This window comes from Microcaecilia unicolor, chromosome 9 (genome assembly GCF_901765095.1).
Source record: "Microcaecilia unicolor chromosome 9, aMicUni1.1, whole genome shotgun sequence".
Classification (NCBI taxonomy): Eukaryota; Metazoa; Chordata; class Amphibia; order Gymnophiona; family Siphonopidae; genus Microcaecilia; species Microcaecilia unicolor.
Window position 1 is genome coordinate 87348590 of NC_044039.1, and position 19653 is coordinate 87368242.

At 46.6% G+C, this 19653-nt stretch overlaps 1 protein-coding gene across 2 annotated transcripts in view; it reads left to right on the forward strand.

Annotated features, from left to right (window-relative positions):
- ARHGAP11A (Rho GTPase activating protein 11A) overlaps positions 1-19653 on the forward strand; it is a 151647-nt gene that overhangs the window by 117992 nt on the left and 14002 nt on the right. For both annotated transcript variants that reach the window (XM_030214991.1, XM_030214990.1), the window contains exon 11: positions 11014-11161. In XM_030214991.1, the coding sequence (XP_030070851.1) occupies positions 11014-11161 (148 nt within the window). The remainder of the gene's footprint in view (positions 1-11013; positions 11162-19653) is intronic.

Sequence of the window (19653 nt, forward strand, 5' to 3'; positions counted from 1 at the left end):
TATGTTAAGGCAACCAAGTAATGAGAAGATATATCAGTGGCATTCGATGCGGTTGACCACACATTGCTACTGGAACGCTTGAATTAGATAGGAATAACAGGGACTGTGTTCAAATGGTTAATTGTCATCACATGAATATCAGTGGTTATGTTTATCCAATATTCTTATTACAGATCCTAACCTTTTTCAAGTTATGTATCTGAGTCTGTCTCTACATCTACAACCTCAATTCATGTCCTCTACTTTTACCATTTTCCCTTCTCTGGAAAATATTTGTTTCTATATTAATACCCGTCAAGTATTTAAATGTTATATCTCCCCTGTCCCTTTTCTCTAGGGTATACATATTGAGGTCTTCCAGTCTCTTCTCATATGTGTTTTAGCGCAAGCCCCATACCATTTTTGTCGTCTTTGTTCGGACTACGTCAAGTCTTCTTAAATCTTTAGCAAGATACGTCCTCCAAAACTGAACACAATATTCCAGGTGGGGCCTTACCAACGACTTGAACAGGGGCATCAACATCTCCTTTCTTCTGCTGGTTGCACCTCTCTCTATACAGCCTAGCATCCTTCTGGCTACAGCCACCGCCTTGTCACACTGCTTCATTGCCTTCAGATCCTCGGATGCTAACATCCCATGGTCCCTCTCCCTTTCTGTGCATATCAGCCTCTCACCACCTAACACATAAATCTCCCTTGGATTTCTACTCCCTAAGTGCATGACTGCATTTTTTTGCATTGAATTTTAATTGCCAAGCATTAGACCATTCTTCTAACTTTTGCAGATCCTTTTTCATGTTTTCTACTCCCTCTGGAGTGTCCACTGTGCCTTTTTGCAGATGATACCAAGATTTGTAACAACCATACCTTCTAATCCTTCAGCAATGTTGCTAACAAATATATCAAACAGAATCTGCCCCATCACCGATCCTTGACGCACTTCACTACTCACCTTTCCTTCCGCCAAGCGGGTTCCATTAACCTCCACCCTCTGGCGTCTGTCTGGGAACTAGTTCTTAATCCAGTTCACCACTTTGGGCCCTAACTTCAGCTTGTCAAGGTTATTCAAGAGCCTCCTATGAGGATCCGTGTTGAAGGCTGTGCTGAAATCTAAGTAGATTACATCTAGCGCACATCCTCGATCCAATTCTCTGGTCACTCAGTCAAAGAATTCAGTCAGATTCGTTTGGCACAATTTACCTTTGGTAAAAACATGTTGTCTTGGATCTTGTAATCTATTGGATTCCAGGAAATTAACTATCCTTTCCTTCAGCATCAGTTCCATTAATTTTCCATTAATTAAAGTGAGACTTACCGGCCTGCAGTTTCCAGCTTCTTCTCTGTCACCACTTTTGTGAAGAGGGACCACATTTGGTCTTCTCCAATCCCATGGAACCTCACCCGTCTTAGTTTTTCAGCCCGTATACAAGTTTTCTTTTATTTTAGTCGTGGCCGTTCTTAGGCCTGCTCGTCCGGGGATTTTCCCTTTGTTTTTGGTGCATTTTTTTCAGCACCATCGAGACTTTTGATTTGGCTAGGGCAGTCTTCCCTTGCATGTCATCAAAGACTCCCAGGGCCAGATGCACTAAACTTAACGAGCCAGCAACTTGGACGTTTCCCCCCCCCCCTCCCCCCACAGGAAATTACCTCCCCCATCGCACGTAGCTTTGAGATAATCTGAGCCAAAAGGGGTAAGGAAGAGACAGATAGTCATTGAGCCAACAACCTAACTGGAGGTCTGCACCTCTCGTTGGGGCTGCTGCGAGGGAATCGGAAGGAAAAAAAAACATCCAAGTGCTTGTCAGGGACGTCCAAGTGCCTAACATGAGCTGGACGTCTTCCTGCAGCTTTTGTGATGGGTGTCCTTCTTGGGCGTGTTTTTCTTACCTGCCAACTGACCACAACCACAGTTCTCTCAACAGCCCCTCCAAGGTTGTTTTTAGCTTGCACCACCCCCTCCCCCCCCCCCCCCCCCCCATAGGATCGGGATGTGCGAGGGCGGCCAAATCAAAACTTTTTGGACATCCCTCCCTCCAGGTCTCTCTCAGCCAATCACGGCGCGTTTAGCTGATATTGGTAACAGCTAAACGCGCTGTGATTGGCTGAGAGAGACCTGGAGGGAGGGACGTCCAAAAAGTTCTGATTTGGATGTCCTCGCACGTCCCGATCGTGTGAGGGGGAGGGGCGCAAGCTGAAAACAACCTTGGAGGGGACTGTTGAGAGAACTGTGGTTGTGGTCAGTTCAGGCAGATAAGAAAAACAGGGACGTCCTTTTTTTTTTTTTTTTTTTTTTTCTTCAGAGAGTCCTTCCTAATTGCCTGATGTAAGCCTGCCTTTAACATGCAAAGCAGTAAACAATGAAAATGTTACACAAACGAAGAGCAGCAGCACTTAAATTAACTGGGGCTCTTTTCAGCACTCTCTCTCTTCTGAGATTTCAGGCTGCTGACAAGTTTCCTGCTCGTCAGGGACGTCCTTTTTTTTGTTTTGTTTTTTTGAGTGAAAGTCGTCCTTGGCATGTGAAAGTCTGCAGCGACTTGTTTTTTTTTGTTTTGTTTTGTTGTTTTTTGAGTGAAGGATGTCCATAAAGGACGTCCTTGGCATGCGCAGAGCAGCCTGCATAACGCTTGGCTGCTCTGCGCATGCTCAGCTGGCTGACTGGCTTGGAAGGAAATCCCATGCAAATGAGCTAGCAGTGACCAATGAGCTAGCAGCAACCAGCTCATTTGCATGCGATTTCCTTGATGCATGCCCGTTTCTTACCGATTCGCTAAGGAATTGGTAAGGGAAGGGCTTTAACGATTTTTTTAGTGCATCTACCCCCCAGTGGCTTCCAGCTCTGTGGTGGTGGACTCTGCCCTCAAAAGAGCCAAGAGTTCTAGGGACTATGCTTCGGCGCCCCCAGGCAGAGAAGCTGGGACCTTGGACTCTTTTGGGAGGAAAATGTATAAGGCCGCTATGCTTGCTGCCCGTATACAATCATACCAGCTGTTCACGAGCATCCACTTGCGGAATTCGGTGTGGCAGCTGTCTAGTTTGGTTGATGCCCTCACTTTGGAGCAGGCCGAACCTTTTTGCCAGCTGGTCAGGCAGCAGAAGGTGTGTCATAAATTTGTGGCCAGGGGTGCATATGACACTTTTGATGTAGCATCCAGGATCTCTGCTCAACATATAGCAATGCACAGACTCTCATGGCTGCATGTCTCTGACCTGGACCATTCAGTCCAGCAGTGGATAGTGGATGTTCCTTACCAGGGGGATAATCTTTTCGGAGAGAAGGTAGAAGATCTGGTTGACCAGATCAAGAAGTACACAGATGCTATGGCTTCTCTCTCCCGCCGGTTGCCTTTTGCTACCACTTCCACACCCAGGAGGTATTTTGGTGGACCTTGGAGTGCTCCATATTCCTTTTCTTAGGCGTAGGTACACTCCGGCGACTCACCAGCCTACTCGGCTTAGCCCCAGCTTGCTCGTCAACAGCGTGTACCCAAGGCCCCTACTGCTCCTCAGCAAAAGCAAGGGACGGGTTTTTGACTGGTTCTAGGGAAGAATAGCCAAAATGAAAGTATCCATGCCGGACGACTTACCGGTCGGGGGGAGGGTAATGTTTTTTCACCAAAGTAGCCTCTCATAACTTTCAACCGATGGGTTCTTCAAATAGTCTGTTTAGGATATACCCTCAATCTTGAATCCAAACCTCCAAATTGCCCACCTGGATTTCATTCAGCTCCAAGCATGAGCATGTACTTGTAGAGAAACTTTCCCCCCTTCTGAAGGCCCGTGTGGTCGAACCCGATCCACCAGGGGAAGAAGGGCTGGGATTCTATTCCAGGTACTTCCTTGTGCAGAAGAAAACAAGGGGGATGTGTCCCATCCTAGACCTAAGGGCCCTGATCAAATTCCTAGTCCGAGAAAAGTTTAGGATGGTTTCCCTGGGCACTCATCTTCCCATGATTTAGGAAAATGATTGTCCATGCTCTCTGGAGTTACAAAACGTTTACACTCGTATCCTGATACTTCCAGCTAGGAATGTAGCACGTATCTAGCGTCAGCGCCCAGAGTGTACACAAAATGCCTGGCAGTGGTTGCGGCGTCACTACGCAGACTGGGAGTGCATGACTGTGTTCCCTTACATCGACGATCGGCTGGTGAAGAGCACCTCGGAGGACGGACCTTGGGAGTCCATGCGGATGACTATTCAGGTGCTGGAACTACTAGGGTTGGTAATAGTAACATAGTAGATGACAGCAGAAAAAGACCTGCATGGTCCATCCAGTCTGCCCAACAAGATAAACTCATGTGTATACCTTACCTTGATTTGTACTTGCCTTTTTCAGGGCACAGACTGTACAAGTCTGCCCAGCAGTATTTCCCGCCTCCCAACCACCAGTCCCGCCTCCCATCACCAGCTCTGGCACGGACCGTATAAGTCTGCCCTCCACTATCCTCGCCTCCCAACCACCAACCTCTCTTCCCCCACCTGCTCCGCCACCCAATTTCTGCTAAGCTTCTGAGGATCCATTCCTGCTGCACAGGATTCCTTTATGCACATGCCACGCATGTTTGAATTCCGTTACCGTTTTCATCTCCACCACCTCCCGCAGGAGGGCATTCCAAGCATCCACCACCCTCTCCGTGAAAAAATACTTCCTGACATCTTTTTTGAGTCTGCCCCCCTTCAATCTCATTTCATGTCCTCTCGTTCTACCGCCTTCCCATCTCCGGAAAAGATTTTTTTGCGGATTAATACCTTTCAAGTATTTGAACGTCTGTATCATATCACCCCTGTTCCTCCTTTCCTCCAGGGTATACATGTTCAGGTCAGCAAGTCTCTGCTCATACGCCTTGGAACGCAAATTCCATACCATTCTCGTAGCTTTTCTTTGCACCGCTTCCATATTTTTAACATCCTTCGCAAGGTACGGCCTCCAAAACTGAACACAATACTCCAGGTGGGGCCTCACCAATGACTTGTACAGGGGCATCAACACTTCCTTTCTTCTGCTGATCACACCTCTCTCTATACAGCCTAGCAACCTTCTCGCTACGGCCACCGCCTTGTCACACTGTTTCGTCGCCTTCAGATCTTCGGATACTATCACCCCAAGACCCCTCTCCCCCTCAGTACCTATCAGACTCTCACCGCCTAACACATACGTCTCTCGTGGGTTTCTACTCCCTAAATGCATCACTTTGCATTTCTTCGCATTGAATTTTAATTGCCAAACCTTAGACCATTCTTCTAGCTTCCTCAGATCCCTTTTCATGCTTTCCACTCCCTCCCGGGTGTCCACTCTGTTGCAAATCTTAGTATCATCCGCAAATAGGCAAACTTTACCTTCTAACCCTTCGGCAATGTCACTCACAAATATATTAAAAACAGAATCGGCCCCAGAACCGATCCCTGAGGCACTCCGCTACTCACCTTTCCCTCCTCCGAGCGAACTCCATTTACCACCACCCTCTGTCGTCTGTCCGTCAACCAGTTCCTAATCCAGTTCACCACTTCGGGACCTATCTTCAGCCCATCTAGTTTATTTAAGAGCCTCCTGTGAGGAACCGTGTCAAAAGCTTTGCTAAAATCTAAGTAGATTACGTCTATAGCACGTCGATGATTCAATTTTGCAGTTACCCAATCAAAGAATTCAGTGAGATTCGTTTGGCACGATTTCCCTCTGGTAAAACCATGTTGTCTCGGATCTTGCAGCTTGTTGGCTTCTAGGAAATTCACTATCCTTTCCTTCAGCATCGCTTCCATTACTTTTCCAATAACCAAAGTGAGGCTTACCGGCCTGTAGTTTCCAGCTTCTTCCCTATCACCACTTTTGTGAAGAGGGACCACCTCCGCCGTTCTCCAGTCCCTCGGAACCTCTCCTGTCTCCAAGGATTTATTAAACAAATCTTTAAGAGGACCCGCCAGGACCTCTCTGAGCTCCCTCAATATTCTGGGGTGGATCCCGTCCGGTCCCATGGCTTTGTCCACCTTTAGCTTTCCAAGTTGTTGATACACACTCTCTTCCGTGAACGGTGCTATATCCATTCCATTCTCAGGTGTACTTTTGCCAGTCCCTCGCGGTCCTTCTCCAGGATTTTCTTCAGTGAAAACCGAACAAAAGTATCTATTTAGCAAATTGGCTTTTTCGTCATCATTATCTACATAGCGGTTCACTGTATCTTAAAATCTCACAATTCCCTTTTTAGTCATTCTTCTTTCACTAATATACCTGAAGAAATTTTTGTCGCCCCTCCTTATATTTCTAGCCATTTGTTCTTACGCTTGCGCCTTCGCCAGATGTACCTCTCTCTTGGCTTCTTTCAGTTTCATCCGGTATTCTTCCCCGTGTTCCTCCTCTTGAGATTTTCTATATTTCTGGAACGCCAACTCTTTAGCCTTTATTTTCTCAGCTACTTGCTTGGAGAACCATATCGGTTTCCTTTTCCTCTTGCTTTTATTTACTCTTCTTACATAAAGGTCTGTGGCCCTATTTATTGTTTCTTTCAGCCTGGACCACAGACCTTCCACTTCATGTTCGTCCTCCCAGCCCATCATCTCCTTCCTCAGGTATTCCCCCATTTTACTAAAGTCAGCACGCTTGAAATCCAGGACTTTGAGTTTAGAGTGGCTGCCCTCCACTTCAGCCGTTATATCAAACCAAAATGTTTGATGGTCACTGCTTCCCAGGCGTGCACACACTCGCACATTTGACACACTATCCCCATTTGTGAGCACCAGATCCAGCATCGCTCCCTCCTTTGTGGGTTCCGCCCCAAGTCCCATGTCACTCATGTTCAGAAATTGGAGTTCATTGAATCATTGATCGACATGAGAACAGTTTGAGCCTATCTTTCCGAGGCACAGGCAGACAACCTTCTGTCCCTGGTGTCCAAGGTTTGAGCAACTCAGCAAGTCACAGCTCAGCAGATGTTGAGACTTGGAGCACATGGCCTCTACAGTTGATGTTACGCCCATGGCACGTCTGCATATGAGATCTGCTCAATGGACCCTAGCTGCTCAGTGGTATCAGGCCACGGGGAATCTAGAAGATGTCATCCATGTGTCCCCCAACTTTGCACTTTCTCTTCAATGGTGAATGATGTCCATTCCAAATTCCTCAGCTGCAAAAGGTGCTGATGACAGATGCATTTCTCCTGGGGTGGGTGGCTCATGTAGATGGGCTTCACACTCAGGGAGCCTGGTCCCCCCAGGAAACAAGTCTTCAGATCAACCTCCTGGAGCTCCGAGCGATTTGGAACGCTCTAAAGGCTTTCAGAGATCGGCTTTACAATTATCATATTCAAACAGAAAATCAGGTTGCGATGTACTACACCAACAAGCAGGGGGGTACTCGCCCTCTGTGTCAGGAAGCCGTCCAGATGTGGCTTTGGGCATGCTGTCATGGCATGTTTCTCCAAGTCACTTATCTGGCAGGTGTAAACAACAGTCTGGCAGACAGGCTGAGCAGGATAATGCAACCTCACGAGTGGTCACTGAACATGGGCATAGTCCACAAGATCTTCTGAACGTGGGGCACCCCCTCGGTGGATCTTTTTGCCACTCAGATCAATCACAAGGTCCCTCACTTCTGTTCCAGGCTTTAGGCCCACGACAGAGTAGCGTCAGATGCTTTTCTCCTAGTAGGGAAGACTTTGCTGAAACTCAAGCAAGGCCGAGGAACAATGATCTTGGTTGCTCCCTTCTAGCCTCGTCAGATCTGGTTTCCTCTTCTTCTGGAGTTGTCCTCCGAAGAACCGTGGAGATTGGAGTGTTTTCCAACCCTCATCACCCAGAACGAGGTCGCTTCTACATCCCAACCTCCAGTCTCTGGCTCTCACGGCCTAGATGTTGAGGGCTTAGAATTTGCCTCCTTGAGTCTTTCAGAGGGTGTCTCCCGAGTGTTACTTGCTTCCAGGAAAGATTCCACTAAGAGGTGTTATTCTTTCAAATGGAGGAGGTTTGCCGTCTGGTGTGACAGCAAGGCCCTAGATACTCTTTCTTGTCCTACACAAATCCTACTTGAATACCTTCTACACTTGTCAGAGTCTGGTCTCAAGACCAACTCCGTAAGAGTTCACCCTAGTGCGGGGGGAAGAGGGGTTGGTGGTTGAGAGGCTAGGATAGGGGAGGGCAGACTTATAGGGGGTCTGTGCCAGAGCCGGTGATGGGAGGCGGGACTGGTAGTTGGGAGGCGGGAAATACTGCTAGACAGACTTATACGGTCTGTGCCCTGAAAAAGACAGGTACAAATCAAGGTAAGGTATGCACATATGAGTTTATCGTGGGCAGACTAGATGGACCGTGCAGGTCTTGTTCTGCCGTCATCTACTATGTTACTATGATTAGTGCCTATCATCGCCGTGTAGAGGGTAAGCCTATCTCTGGACAGCCTTTAGTTGTTCGTTTTGTGAGAGGTTTGCTTTTGTCAAAGCCCCCGGTGAAACCTCCACCAGTGTCATGGGATCTCAATGTCGTTCTCACCCAGCTGATGAAAGCTCCTTTTGAGCCACTGAATTCCTGCCATCTGAAGTGCTTGACCTGGAAGGTCATTTTCTTGGTGGTAGTTACTTCAGCTCATAGTCAGTGAGCTTCAGGCCCTGGTATCATGCACCTTATATCAAATTTCATCATAACAGAGTAGTCCTTCACACACACCCTAAGTTCTTTCCTAAGGCGGTGTCGGAGTTCCATCTGAATCAGTCAATTGTCTTGCCAACATTTTTTCCCCGTCCTCGTACCCGCCCTGGTGAAAGCAGTTTACATACCTTGGACAGCAAGAGAGCATTGGCCTTTTACGTGGAGCGGACGAAGCCCTTCAGACAGTCCGTCCAGTTGTTTGTTTCTTTCAATCCCAATAGAAGGGGAGTTGCCATTGGAAAATGCACAATCTCCAATTGGCTAGCAGATTGCATTTCTTTCACTTATGCCCAAGTTGGGCTGACTTTACAGGGTCATGTCACGGCTCATAACGTTAGAGCCATGGCTGCGTCAGTGGCCCACTTAAAGTCGGCCTCCATTGAAGAGATTTGCAAGGCTGCAACGTGGTCATCAGTCCACACATTCGCATCTGACTACTGCCTTCAGCAAGATACCCGACATGACAGTCGGTTTGGGCAGGCGGTGCTGCAGAATCTGTTCGGGGTTTAGAATCCAACTCCACCCCCCTAGGCCCATTTTGATTCTGTTCCAGGTTGCACTCTCAGTTCATTTTGGTTTCAGGTCAATCTTTATGTCCTTGCCGTTGCGAGGCCCAATTGACTAATGTTCATTATTTTGGGAGAGCGAAGATACTTACCTGTAGCTGGTATTCTCCGAGGACAGCAGGCTGATTGTTCTCACAAACCCGCCCTCCTTCCCTTTGGATTTGTTGTTATGATTGTTCTTGTTTATATATTTTTTGATTAAACTAAGGAGACATACTCAAGCTGCGGGCGGGAAGCCATTCGCGCATGCGCAGTCCATCCTGCTCATGCAACGGAACATTCCTGAAAATCTTCATTTTTGCTGGAAAAATTTTTTCTTCCGGTTCCTGGGCTGCCGTGGAGAACAACAACCCAATTGTGAGAACAATCAGCCTGCTGTCCTCGGAGAATACCAGCTACAGGTAAGTATATTCGCTTTTCTGCAGCTTGGTAAAAGGACCCCTATATATTTTGAAGATCCAAGGGTTGGCAGTTACCTAAAGAATACCTCTCAATTTCAGCTATTCAAAATGCTGCAGGACTTAGGGCCAGATGCATCAACCAAACGTAAAAAATTGAAAAACGTTAAACTCCCTAACGAATTTGAAAAAACGAAGCATGCACCAAAAAAACAAGTCGCACATGTTCGGTGCGGTATTGAAAAGTACAATGTATCAAAGCGTTTCCTACGTAGGTAACTTACGTCAGAGGAGGACAGGCACAGGAAGAAGGAGAGAGACGTCGGTGGAGGCAGAAGCGATCGATCCGTTGTTTCATCCCGTGCAGCACCTTCATACACAGGTGAGAGGCGCTGCACGGCCGGTAAAGCGGAGGGGGGGGGGGGGGAACGGCGGCGACGAACTCAGGGGGCGGGGCGGAGGATGGCGGGAGGCGGAGCAGTGTTGGGAAAAGAAGAAGATCGAGACAGGAAGGGAGGGGGGCCCGGTGCTGCAAAAGTTTAGATTTTTATTTTCAGTTTTTAATTTAGTAAAGGGCGGAAGCGGGGAATAGCGGCGATCTCGGGGGGGGGGGGGGCAAGGCCGTCCATACAGGACGCTTCTGACGAGCGCCTTTACCCCCTCCCGATCCTTTTTTGAGGTATGTTTAGTTTTGTAGTGATGCAGGGGGGAATGGGGAGCCATGTGTTTGTGCTTGTATCTCACTTTTTCTTTTTAAACGTGCCGCCTTGGATTTTTATGGTGCAGGGGGCAGCGGGGGAGATGACAGCTCAGGCCTTAAGGACAGGTCTGAGCTCACGTAAAATTTCTGACGGTAAATGATTCATTGCAGTTGTCGGTATGATTAGTGCATTCCGAATTGTCCACATTTCAATGGTAGTTTCTCGTTTGCATTCCGTTTTCGTTAGCTGCCAGCGTCTTTGGGAAATGGCCTTTGATGCATGCTAAGGTTGAAAATTTCTTCGTTAAGGATCAGTAAAGGGTCGTTAAGGTTTAGTGCATCTGGGCCTTAGTCCTTGGTAACTAGGACAAATGCTTCCCATTTCCCCTCTAAATGCTTAAGCTGCTGACTCCCTAAGGTGCTCAGCTTCCTGCATTTCTACTTCTGGTCCAATAGAAGCCAACCTTCGTAGTCTCCCCACTTACCATATTAGATAGCTGGGGCAAATATGTTAGCTCACTGTTAACTTTTAGAATAGATAACAATACGACCCTATATACATCATAAATTAAACTTATTTTCTAGAATTCTTCAACTGGTCAAAGTTATAGATTAATTTGTAGAAGCACACAATTACTTGATATAGGAGTTTTAAAATATATATCATAAAATGGTACTATTGTTTGTGTTTTTTTTTTTTCTTTCATTTTCTTATAGACTGTATTAAATAGACATTTGTCTAATTCTGGATCTGAAAATATTGGCTGGCGACTTGCCAGCCAGTGGGAATCTGAAAAAGCAGCAGAACCCAGGAAGAAAGAAGCAACTTTCAGCCCTAATCAGGATGAAAGATTCACAAAAGACGGTCAGTGGAAATGCACCCATCATCCTTATGATTTCTTGCCTATTGTATGGATGATCTTAACCTCTTTCCAACCTTACTAACCCAATTCTGATGTTAGACAGGTTTGTACTCCTCATGACTATAGATGTTGCTGTGGGGGGGGGGGGGGGGGGGGGGGGAGAGGTGGAGGCGTGCAAGGGATGGTAAGTTCCTTCCCTAAAAAAAAAATACTACCCCTTTCCCATCCCAGTTGAAAGGATCCAGTTCAGGTTGAAAAAAATACAGCCAGTGTTCGGAACTTTTTACAGCCTGGAGAAGGGCTTGTGGGATGGTGAAGAAGTGCAGAGAAGGGACTACTCAAAACTGGTCCTGGGTGTACCATGTGAAGGTGGAGGAGCACAGAGATAGTACTTCTTGCATTGGTTCTCAGTGGATTGTGGAAAGCCAAGAGTATTGCACAATTTTTTATTTATTAAAACTTAATATACCACAGATATCAAGGCGGCTTACAAAATAAAAGTCACCTCCATACAATTAACAAATGACAAAAGGAAAAACAAACAGATAAACTAGAAACAAAAGGAGAAAAAGATAAACTGTACAACAATTAAAAAAACAAAACAAAACCCTGAATACAATATCAAAACTTGTTTTAAAAAAAAATACAAAAAAACATAAGGAGGCTACAGCATGCTGGTAGCGGTTGTGATGATGACGTGAAGCCAGTATGACTGGGCAATTGCTGTTCCTCCAAGGTTAGGTGTTCTGGGTGAACACACGAGTCTCAGCTCTCTCAATTTCTCCCCCCACCCCCCCCCCCCCCCCCCCCCCCCACCCCCAATCCTGTCTTGGGCTTCTCTTGCCAGCTCTGCCAGGAATGGAAATTTCTAGTTGTGGAACAACTCATAACAAATGTGTTAGTGCTGCTGCCTGTCCTGAAGGCCACCTGGGAGCAGAGGCTGGAGCTGGTTGTGAGACAGCTTTCTGTGCAATGTCCTGTTTTCCAGGCATTGCTTTAGCTTTTTTTTTCCCGTTTCCATTCCTTTTCCACAGTCTGTGTTCTGCAGGGACCCTGATTTTTGCTCTGAGGCATTTTCAAGTACTTAGATCCCTCTGATGTTTCTCTTTCCAAACCGCTTGAGACTTATGCACAGCCCAGAAGTTCATTTTTGGAGAAAGTGAAGATTTCAAACTTCCACTGGAACTTTTCAGGAAGAATAAAATTTGTACAAGGAAGATAGAAGAAACAGACTGTAACCTATTCAGTTAGAATAATAAAATGTCCACACAAAAATATCTTACTATATAAATGAAGAGTGACCGACGTGCCGCATGTGCGGCACGTCACAGATCTGTTCTGACGTTCGTAGAGGCTCTACCTTTCTGCAGCCACGCTGTTCTGCGCATGTGCGGCGGCACGTCAACTATCTGTTCCGGCGGATAGAGACTATAACTTTCTGCAGCCGGTTTCTCAGTCCCAGCTCCCCTCCTTGGTTGCGTAACATGGTGGCTATGGGAAGGTGCGCTGTCGCGCTACAGGTAGACTGGGGTGAGGGGGTATTAATGCATGCTGAGCCCCCCCGTCGCCCCCCTACGCACCACCTCCACGTCGCCGCTGCTCAGCCAGAAGCTGTCACTCGCCAAACAAGAGCCGCCCCACCAGAGGCAGCGGAAGAGCCCGTAGTACCGGGGGGACCAGAGACCCTGCGGCCGCCCCTGGCCCTGCCTCCGGACCTCCCTCTCCGAGTACAAGGCCTGCCACCATTTGGCCCGGCACTGGGCCACGTTGCGAGGGTAACCCTGGCCCGCAAGCTCGCCACAGATGTCCCGCAACAGCGCTTCATTGGGCCAGTGCAAGACTGGAGAGGCTGTAGGCACAGCAGTGGTTCTCTCTCCGTATATTTGCTCCTGTCAGTGCTCCGATTTCTGCCTTTAGCTCTGCAGCTATGAAGGCATGCTGTTCCTTTCAGCTGCTCGAAGCCTTTCTAGCATCCTGTCTCTTCTGACAGAACTTCCTGCTTCCGAGCAGGACGCTACAGTGGTTTTGGGTGATTGAAACGAGAAGCATGCCTGCATCACTAAAGACGAAGTCGGAGGGCTGAGAGGAGCAGGTATAAGAAGAGAGAGAGAACGTGGACTTTTTTTTGGGGGGGGGGGGGAGGAGTGAAGGTTCAGGAGTTAACAGAAAGGGGACCATGGGGAGGGGTAGGGATTCAGGAGAGCAGGAAGAAGTACTGGTAGAAGGAGGGCAGAGAGACAGATGTTTCAAAGGGACAGATGCTGGGAATAGGGGATAAAAAAAACAAGGGAGACTGTGGTCATTGAGTGGAAGGGAGAAATGGTGATCATGGAGGGCAGGGGATGGCTGGTGCCAATGGAGGGGAAGTAAAGGGAAAACAGGAGAAAACTGTGATCGGGAAGGGGAGAAATGGTGCCCATGGAGGGGAAGGGACCTGAAGAGAAGAGAGCCAGGAGGAGATGGTGTGTCTCTCTCACTCACTCACACACACACACTTTCTCTCTCTCTCTCACACACACACATACACACTCTCTCTCTCTGAACTCACTCTCATTCAGACAGGCACACACACTTTCTCTCTCACACACACACACACACACACAAAATATTACCTTCTGTACTTTTACAAGACAAACAGAAGCTGGAGAAATTTATCTTCTCCTTCCTTGACTCACTCTCTCTTTCAGACAGATGCATATACACACACTTTCTCTCTCTCTCTCTCTCTCTCTCTCTCTCTCTCTCTCTCTCTCTCTCTCTCTCTCTCTCTCTCATACATACTCACACACCCTCTCTCTCTCTCTCTGAACTCACTCTCACACTCTCTCTGTTTCAGACAGGTGCACACACACTTTCTCTCACACACACACTCTCTCTCTCTTTCACACACACACAAAATATTACCTTCTGTACTTTTACAAGACAAACAGAAGCAGGGAGAAATTTATCTTCTCCTTCCTTGAGACTCTCTCTCTTTCAGAATGACGCAAACACACACTTTCTCAGTCTCTCTCTCTCTCTCTCTCTCTCTCTCTTAACTCACTGTCACACTCTCTCTGTCTTTCAGACAGGCGCGCGCACACAGACTTTCTCTCCCTCTCTCACACACTCACTGTCTCTCTCTCACACACACACAGACAAAATATTACAACAATAAGGGAATTACATTTCACAAATAAAAGATGCCCATTTTAATGGGCTAAATGGCTTGTAAAATATAATTTAAATATTTAGGGCCCTGTTTACTAAGGTGTGTTAGCGTTTTTAGCACTTGCACAAAATTAGCGTGCGCTGTGTAGGCACTCATAAGAATATTGTGTGCACCTACACAGCGTGCGTGGTAATAATGCTAACGCACCTCTAGTCAGCTTAGTAAACAGGGCCCTTAATGATTATAATGTATATGCTTTGGGAAAAGTGCATCCTTTATATTTTTGTATTTTGCAAACTGCAGGAGACAGTGCAATTTTTTCTTTTTCATTATTGTACTACTGAGTCTAGCTTTCTTGGAGTTTCCATTTTGTTTTGACTGCACATTTCCATCTTTAAATTTCCAGAGACAGGGAAGTGGTAAAACTAGAGTACAGTACATGAGTTTAGGTTGCAGTGGCTGAGGGGAGACATGATAGAGGTATATAAAATAATGAGTGGAATGGAACAGGTGGATGTGAAGCGTCTGTTCACACTTTCCAAAAATACTAGGACTAGGGAACATGCGATGAAACTACAGTGTAGTAAATTTAAAACAAATAGGAGAAAAGTTTTCTTCACCCAACGCGTAATTAAACTCTGGAATTCGTTGCTGGAGAACGTAGTGAAAGCGGTTAGCTTGGCAGAGTTTAAAAAGGGGTTGGACGGTTTCCTAAAGGACAAGTCCACAGACTGCTACTAAATGGACTTGGGAAAAATCCACAATTTCGGGAGTAACATGTATAAAATGTTTGTACGTTTGGGTAGCTTGCCAGGTGCCCTTGACTTGGATTGGCCGCTGTCGGGGACAGGATGCTGGGCTCGACAGACCTTTGGTCTTTTCCCAGTGTGGCATTACTTATGTACTTATATATCACCTCCCACATCCCCTAGGAGTTGTATTCTTCTGCTTTGGTATTGTACTGCTGGCCCCACACGATCATCGGGCACTCAAACATGCCAGTGGGACACTGAAAGGATTGTTAAAGCTATAGAACTTTGGGTAGCATCCACACTGGGGCTCCATTAGATGACATCACCCATGTCTGAGAGTACATATCCTGCTGTCTTTGGAGAACATCTGCTACAGGTGAGTAACTTCACTAAATATAGCTACATGTTGCTAGGTTCCATATTAGGAGTCACCACTGAGGAAAAGGATTTAGGTGTCATTCTGGATGATGCATTGAAATCTGCTCAGTGTGCAGCAGCTGCCAAAAAATCAATCTGATATGTTGGGAAAGGAATGGAGAATAAAACAGTGGATAACATAATGCCTCTGAATCGCTTCATTGTGAGACCGCACCTTTGGTACTGTGTGCATTTCTGGTTCCTGCATCTCAAAAAAGATATAGTGGAATCCCACTGATGCTCCTTGTGATCTTAGGCAAGTCTCTTAATCCTCAATTGCTTTATGGAACAAACTTAGATTGTAAGCCTGCAGGGACAGGAAAATGCCTACTTTCCTTAGCATCCCTCCGGACCGGACCAGGATTGGACTGATGGGTTGTGCTCGCCTACCAGCAGGTGGAGACTGAGAAAAAACTCTGACTCTAGAGAGCCAATAGGAGCCCTGGCCATGTGACCTTAGCCTCAGTATTTTCTCAGTCTCCCAGCAGGTAGGAAGTGAGCCCATTAGTCTCTCTCCTTTTCTCTTTAGATATTACAGATATTTGTGATAATTCTTCTGTGCCTGGAATCTTATTTAGAGGCTTGACAGGGTTTCCTTTCTCTTCTTTCTTTGACAGCCTCGGGGGTGTTAAACTCGGGTGTCTCGAGTCCACCCCCCTTCCTCCCCATCTCCCTGGCTTAGCAGGGAAGGGCCGTCCCTTTCTCTGGAAAGGTGTACCGTCTTTGGGAGAGGCAGCCACTTTTAACAGGCAGCTGCTTTAAAAGAATTAAATCAAATAAAAGGAAATTCAAAGAAGCAGCCTTTCTTTCCCCAGACTTCTAACGAGCAGGCAGCTCCAGTGTTTTATTATAATTGAGGGGTTATAAAAAAAAAAAAAAAAGAAGAAAATAATTCAGTGTCTGAGACATTAAACAGCGATTTTTCTCGTCAGATTTAATTTCCTCCATTTTCTTGCGTTTTGGCGGCGGCAGTTTAAACAAATGAAAAAAAAAAAAAAAAGGTGCGAACCGCGTAAGCGCGGCCACCTGTTTTTTCCGATATGGCTTAAAAGTTCAAACAGCTGCTGTCGGTCAGCGTCGCACAGTTCACGCAGCCGGAACGTGTAAATTTTGCTCTCCCTTCTAGGTTTCTTCGGGTCCGGTGCTGCCTCCGGTTTTTTCGGGGCCTTTTTCGCCGGCTGTTGTTTTTTCGCCGTTCCACTGGGCTCCGCTTGTTCGGAGGTGTCGGGCGCGCTGTCGATCGCCATGGGGCCAGTGGCGCGAACGGCGGCCATTTTGTTTCTCCCTCCATCTTATCAGTCGGGGATCTCTCTGCTGAAGGTAAGGCTGCAGTTCATAGAGCATTTCGGCTCCAAGATGTGTACACTTTTGTATGTGCTGAACGGCGTATTCTAAAATGCTCTTCACATCAGCAGGCAATATTTGGTTGAAAGGGGGCTCCTTTCATATATAGATATATAACAAGCTTTTCTTCTTTTAAATTTCTATGTATCACGGGGCTGTTAACACTAGTTTTTTCTGGTGCTCGGTCATTTTTCATTGCCTGGTGGAAAACCTACATCTTATCATAATATCATAATTCATTTCAAGCATTTTCCTCAATAGCTGTAGTATTATACAGTGTTTTTTTTTTTTAATTTATATGAAGTCTTTATTAGTAAATGGAACATTCTTTCAACAGTACAGCTCATGGTTACATTACAACTTAAAACAACCACAACAGTTTAGCATATGATACATGTTGCCTCCGCTTCAGAGTATGAATGAGGTAATACTGATATCCTTCAGAACTTCAAGTTTTTTATAGTGTTTTTATATTATAAAACAAACAAACTTCACTTTATTCCCCCCCTCCCCTTACCTCCCACCCTCTCCCAACCCGGACTGGTTATATGAATCTGTGGTACATTATGTATGAAGGAGAAAGGAGTCCCAAGTCAGACGCCATCTATTGGTGTGACTGCTCCGCTCTGCAATAAGGCGCTCCATCTCACACACATATCTCAGCTTTTGAATCCACCGACTCAAAGGTGGAGTCGTAGTCTGTTTCCAACATGCTGCTATAACAATTCGAGCTGCACATGTAGCATAGCGCAGCAGTGTTTGTTGGTTAGCTAGGAGGCCTGCTGCTTTAGCGGAGAATAAGTAGATAGTGGGCAACCAAGGGATTTGTACCCCCAACCACAGTTGCAGCCTGCTATGAACCGCTTTCCAAAAAGCCTTTATTTTCTTGCAATGCCACCAAATGTGACCCATGGTTCCCTTCACTCCACATCCTCTCCAACACAACCCAGATAGGGTAGGGTAGATACGCTGCAAGCGCTCTGGTGTCATGTACCACCTAAATAGAACTTTAATGGCATTCTCTTTAAATGGAACATGAGAGGATACCCTCGCCACAGCTTGTTCCATCCTCTCCCATGTCCCCTCCTCTAGTTCAATACCCAAGTCCCTCTGCCAGTTTTTCCTATGGAGTGTGTAACGGGGTGATTGCTGAGTGATAATGTGGTGTATGCGAGATATCAGCCCTGTAGTCGTGCCCGACCCCTCACAAATTTGCTCATGAGTTGTTTGCTTCCTGCGCAGTACATCCTGCACCGCTTTTGTCTTAAGAAAGTGAGTCAGTTGGAGATATGCATATTTGTCAGACACCAGTGTCGGGAACTGTTGCTGGGCTTCTGCAAAAGTCAGAATAGTTTCCCCATCCATCAGCTGCCCCCATGTTCGCAATCCTCCCTCATACCAACCTGTAAATATACCCCTCTCTGTCCCCGGGATAAATAATGGGTTATATGCTATAGGGGAGAGGCGCGTCAGTAAGCAGCTGCGTTGTGGAAACAGACTGTCCCAATTGTCCATAGTTACGTATATGGAAGGGCATAGCCCATCTTCTAGACACCTAAGGGACCGCGGTAGCCACATTAATGCCCCCAGCGGTCTGTCCCCCAAGGTAAACTGTTCCAAGTCCACCCATTGCCGGTCAGGATAGGACTGAAACCATTCCACAGCAGCTCGCGCCTGAGATGCTCTATAGTACCAGGCTATGTTAGGGACCCCGAGTCCTCCTCTTTTTCTATCCTGATACAGGAAGGCCCTTGCTAGTCTTGGACGTTTGCCAGCCCAGATGAATCGTACAATACGATCTTGTAGAGCAGCAAGAAATTTACGGGGCAACGAGATCGGAAGAGCCTGGAATAAATACAGTAAGCGTGGTAATATATTCAGTTTAACTGCGGCTATTCGGCCCAGCCAGGAAAGCGTAATATCCCCCCATCTCTCCATGTCAGCGGATAGAACTCGGCCCAGTCCCTTGTAATTTGCTGTAAAGAGGTCAGGTAGCCCAACCGTTATGTTCACCCCCAAGTATCGTATGCTCCCACTAGCCCACCTAAAAGCATACGTATCTTTTAAGATTTCGACCTGATCTTCAGGTAGAGTTACATTTAAAGCCTCAGATTTCGACATGTTTACTTTAAAGCCAGAGAGTATCGAATACTGCTCAATGGTTTTCAAGAGCTCAGGGAAAGATGTTAAAGGTCGAGTAATAAACAATAGCACGTCATCTGCAAAAAGGGCGAGTTTGTGTGCCCTCCCCGCTATTGTAATACCAGTGATTCCCGGATTAGATCTGATCCTAGAAGCAAAAGGTTCCATAACCATGGCAAACAACAACGGGGAGAGCGGACATCCCTGTCTAGTGCCTCTATGCAAGTTAAAGAAATCGGAGTATCCTCCGTTTAATCTGATACATGCTTTAGGTGAGGCATAGAAAGCTTGAATCCATCTACAAAATTGGGGGCCTATCCCAAAGGTCTCCATAACCCTATACATGAATGGCCAGTGCACCCTATCAAAGGCCTTTTCAGCGTCTAAACTAAGAAGGCACATTGGCTTATGCAATCTTTTTGCTAAATACATTAAGTCTACCACTCTTCTCGTATTGTCCATTGCTTTTCTGTAGGAGACAAAGCCCACCTGGTCAGGATGGATAATCGCTGGCAACAAGGGGGCTAGTCTATTAGCCAGAACTTTAGCTAAAATTTTGACATCTGCGTTCAGAACAGATATGGGACGGTAAGAACCACAGTCAGTAAGGTCCTTGTCTGGTTTCGGTATCACTGCTATCCAGGCCTCTAGCATGGAACCCGGTAGTGATTCCCCCCGTCCAATTTGG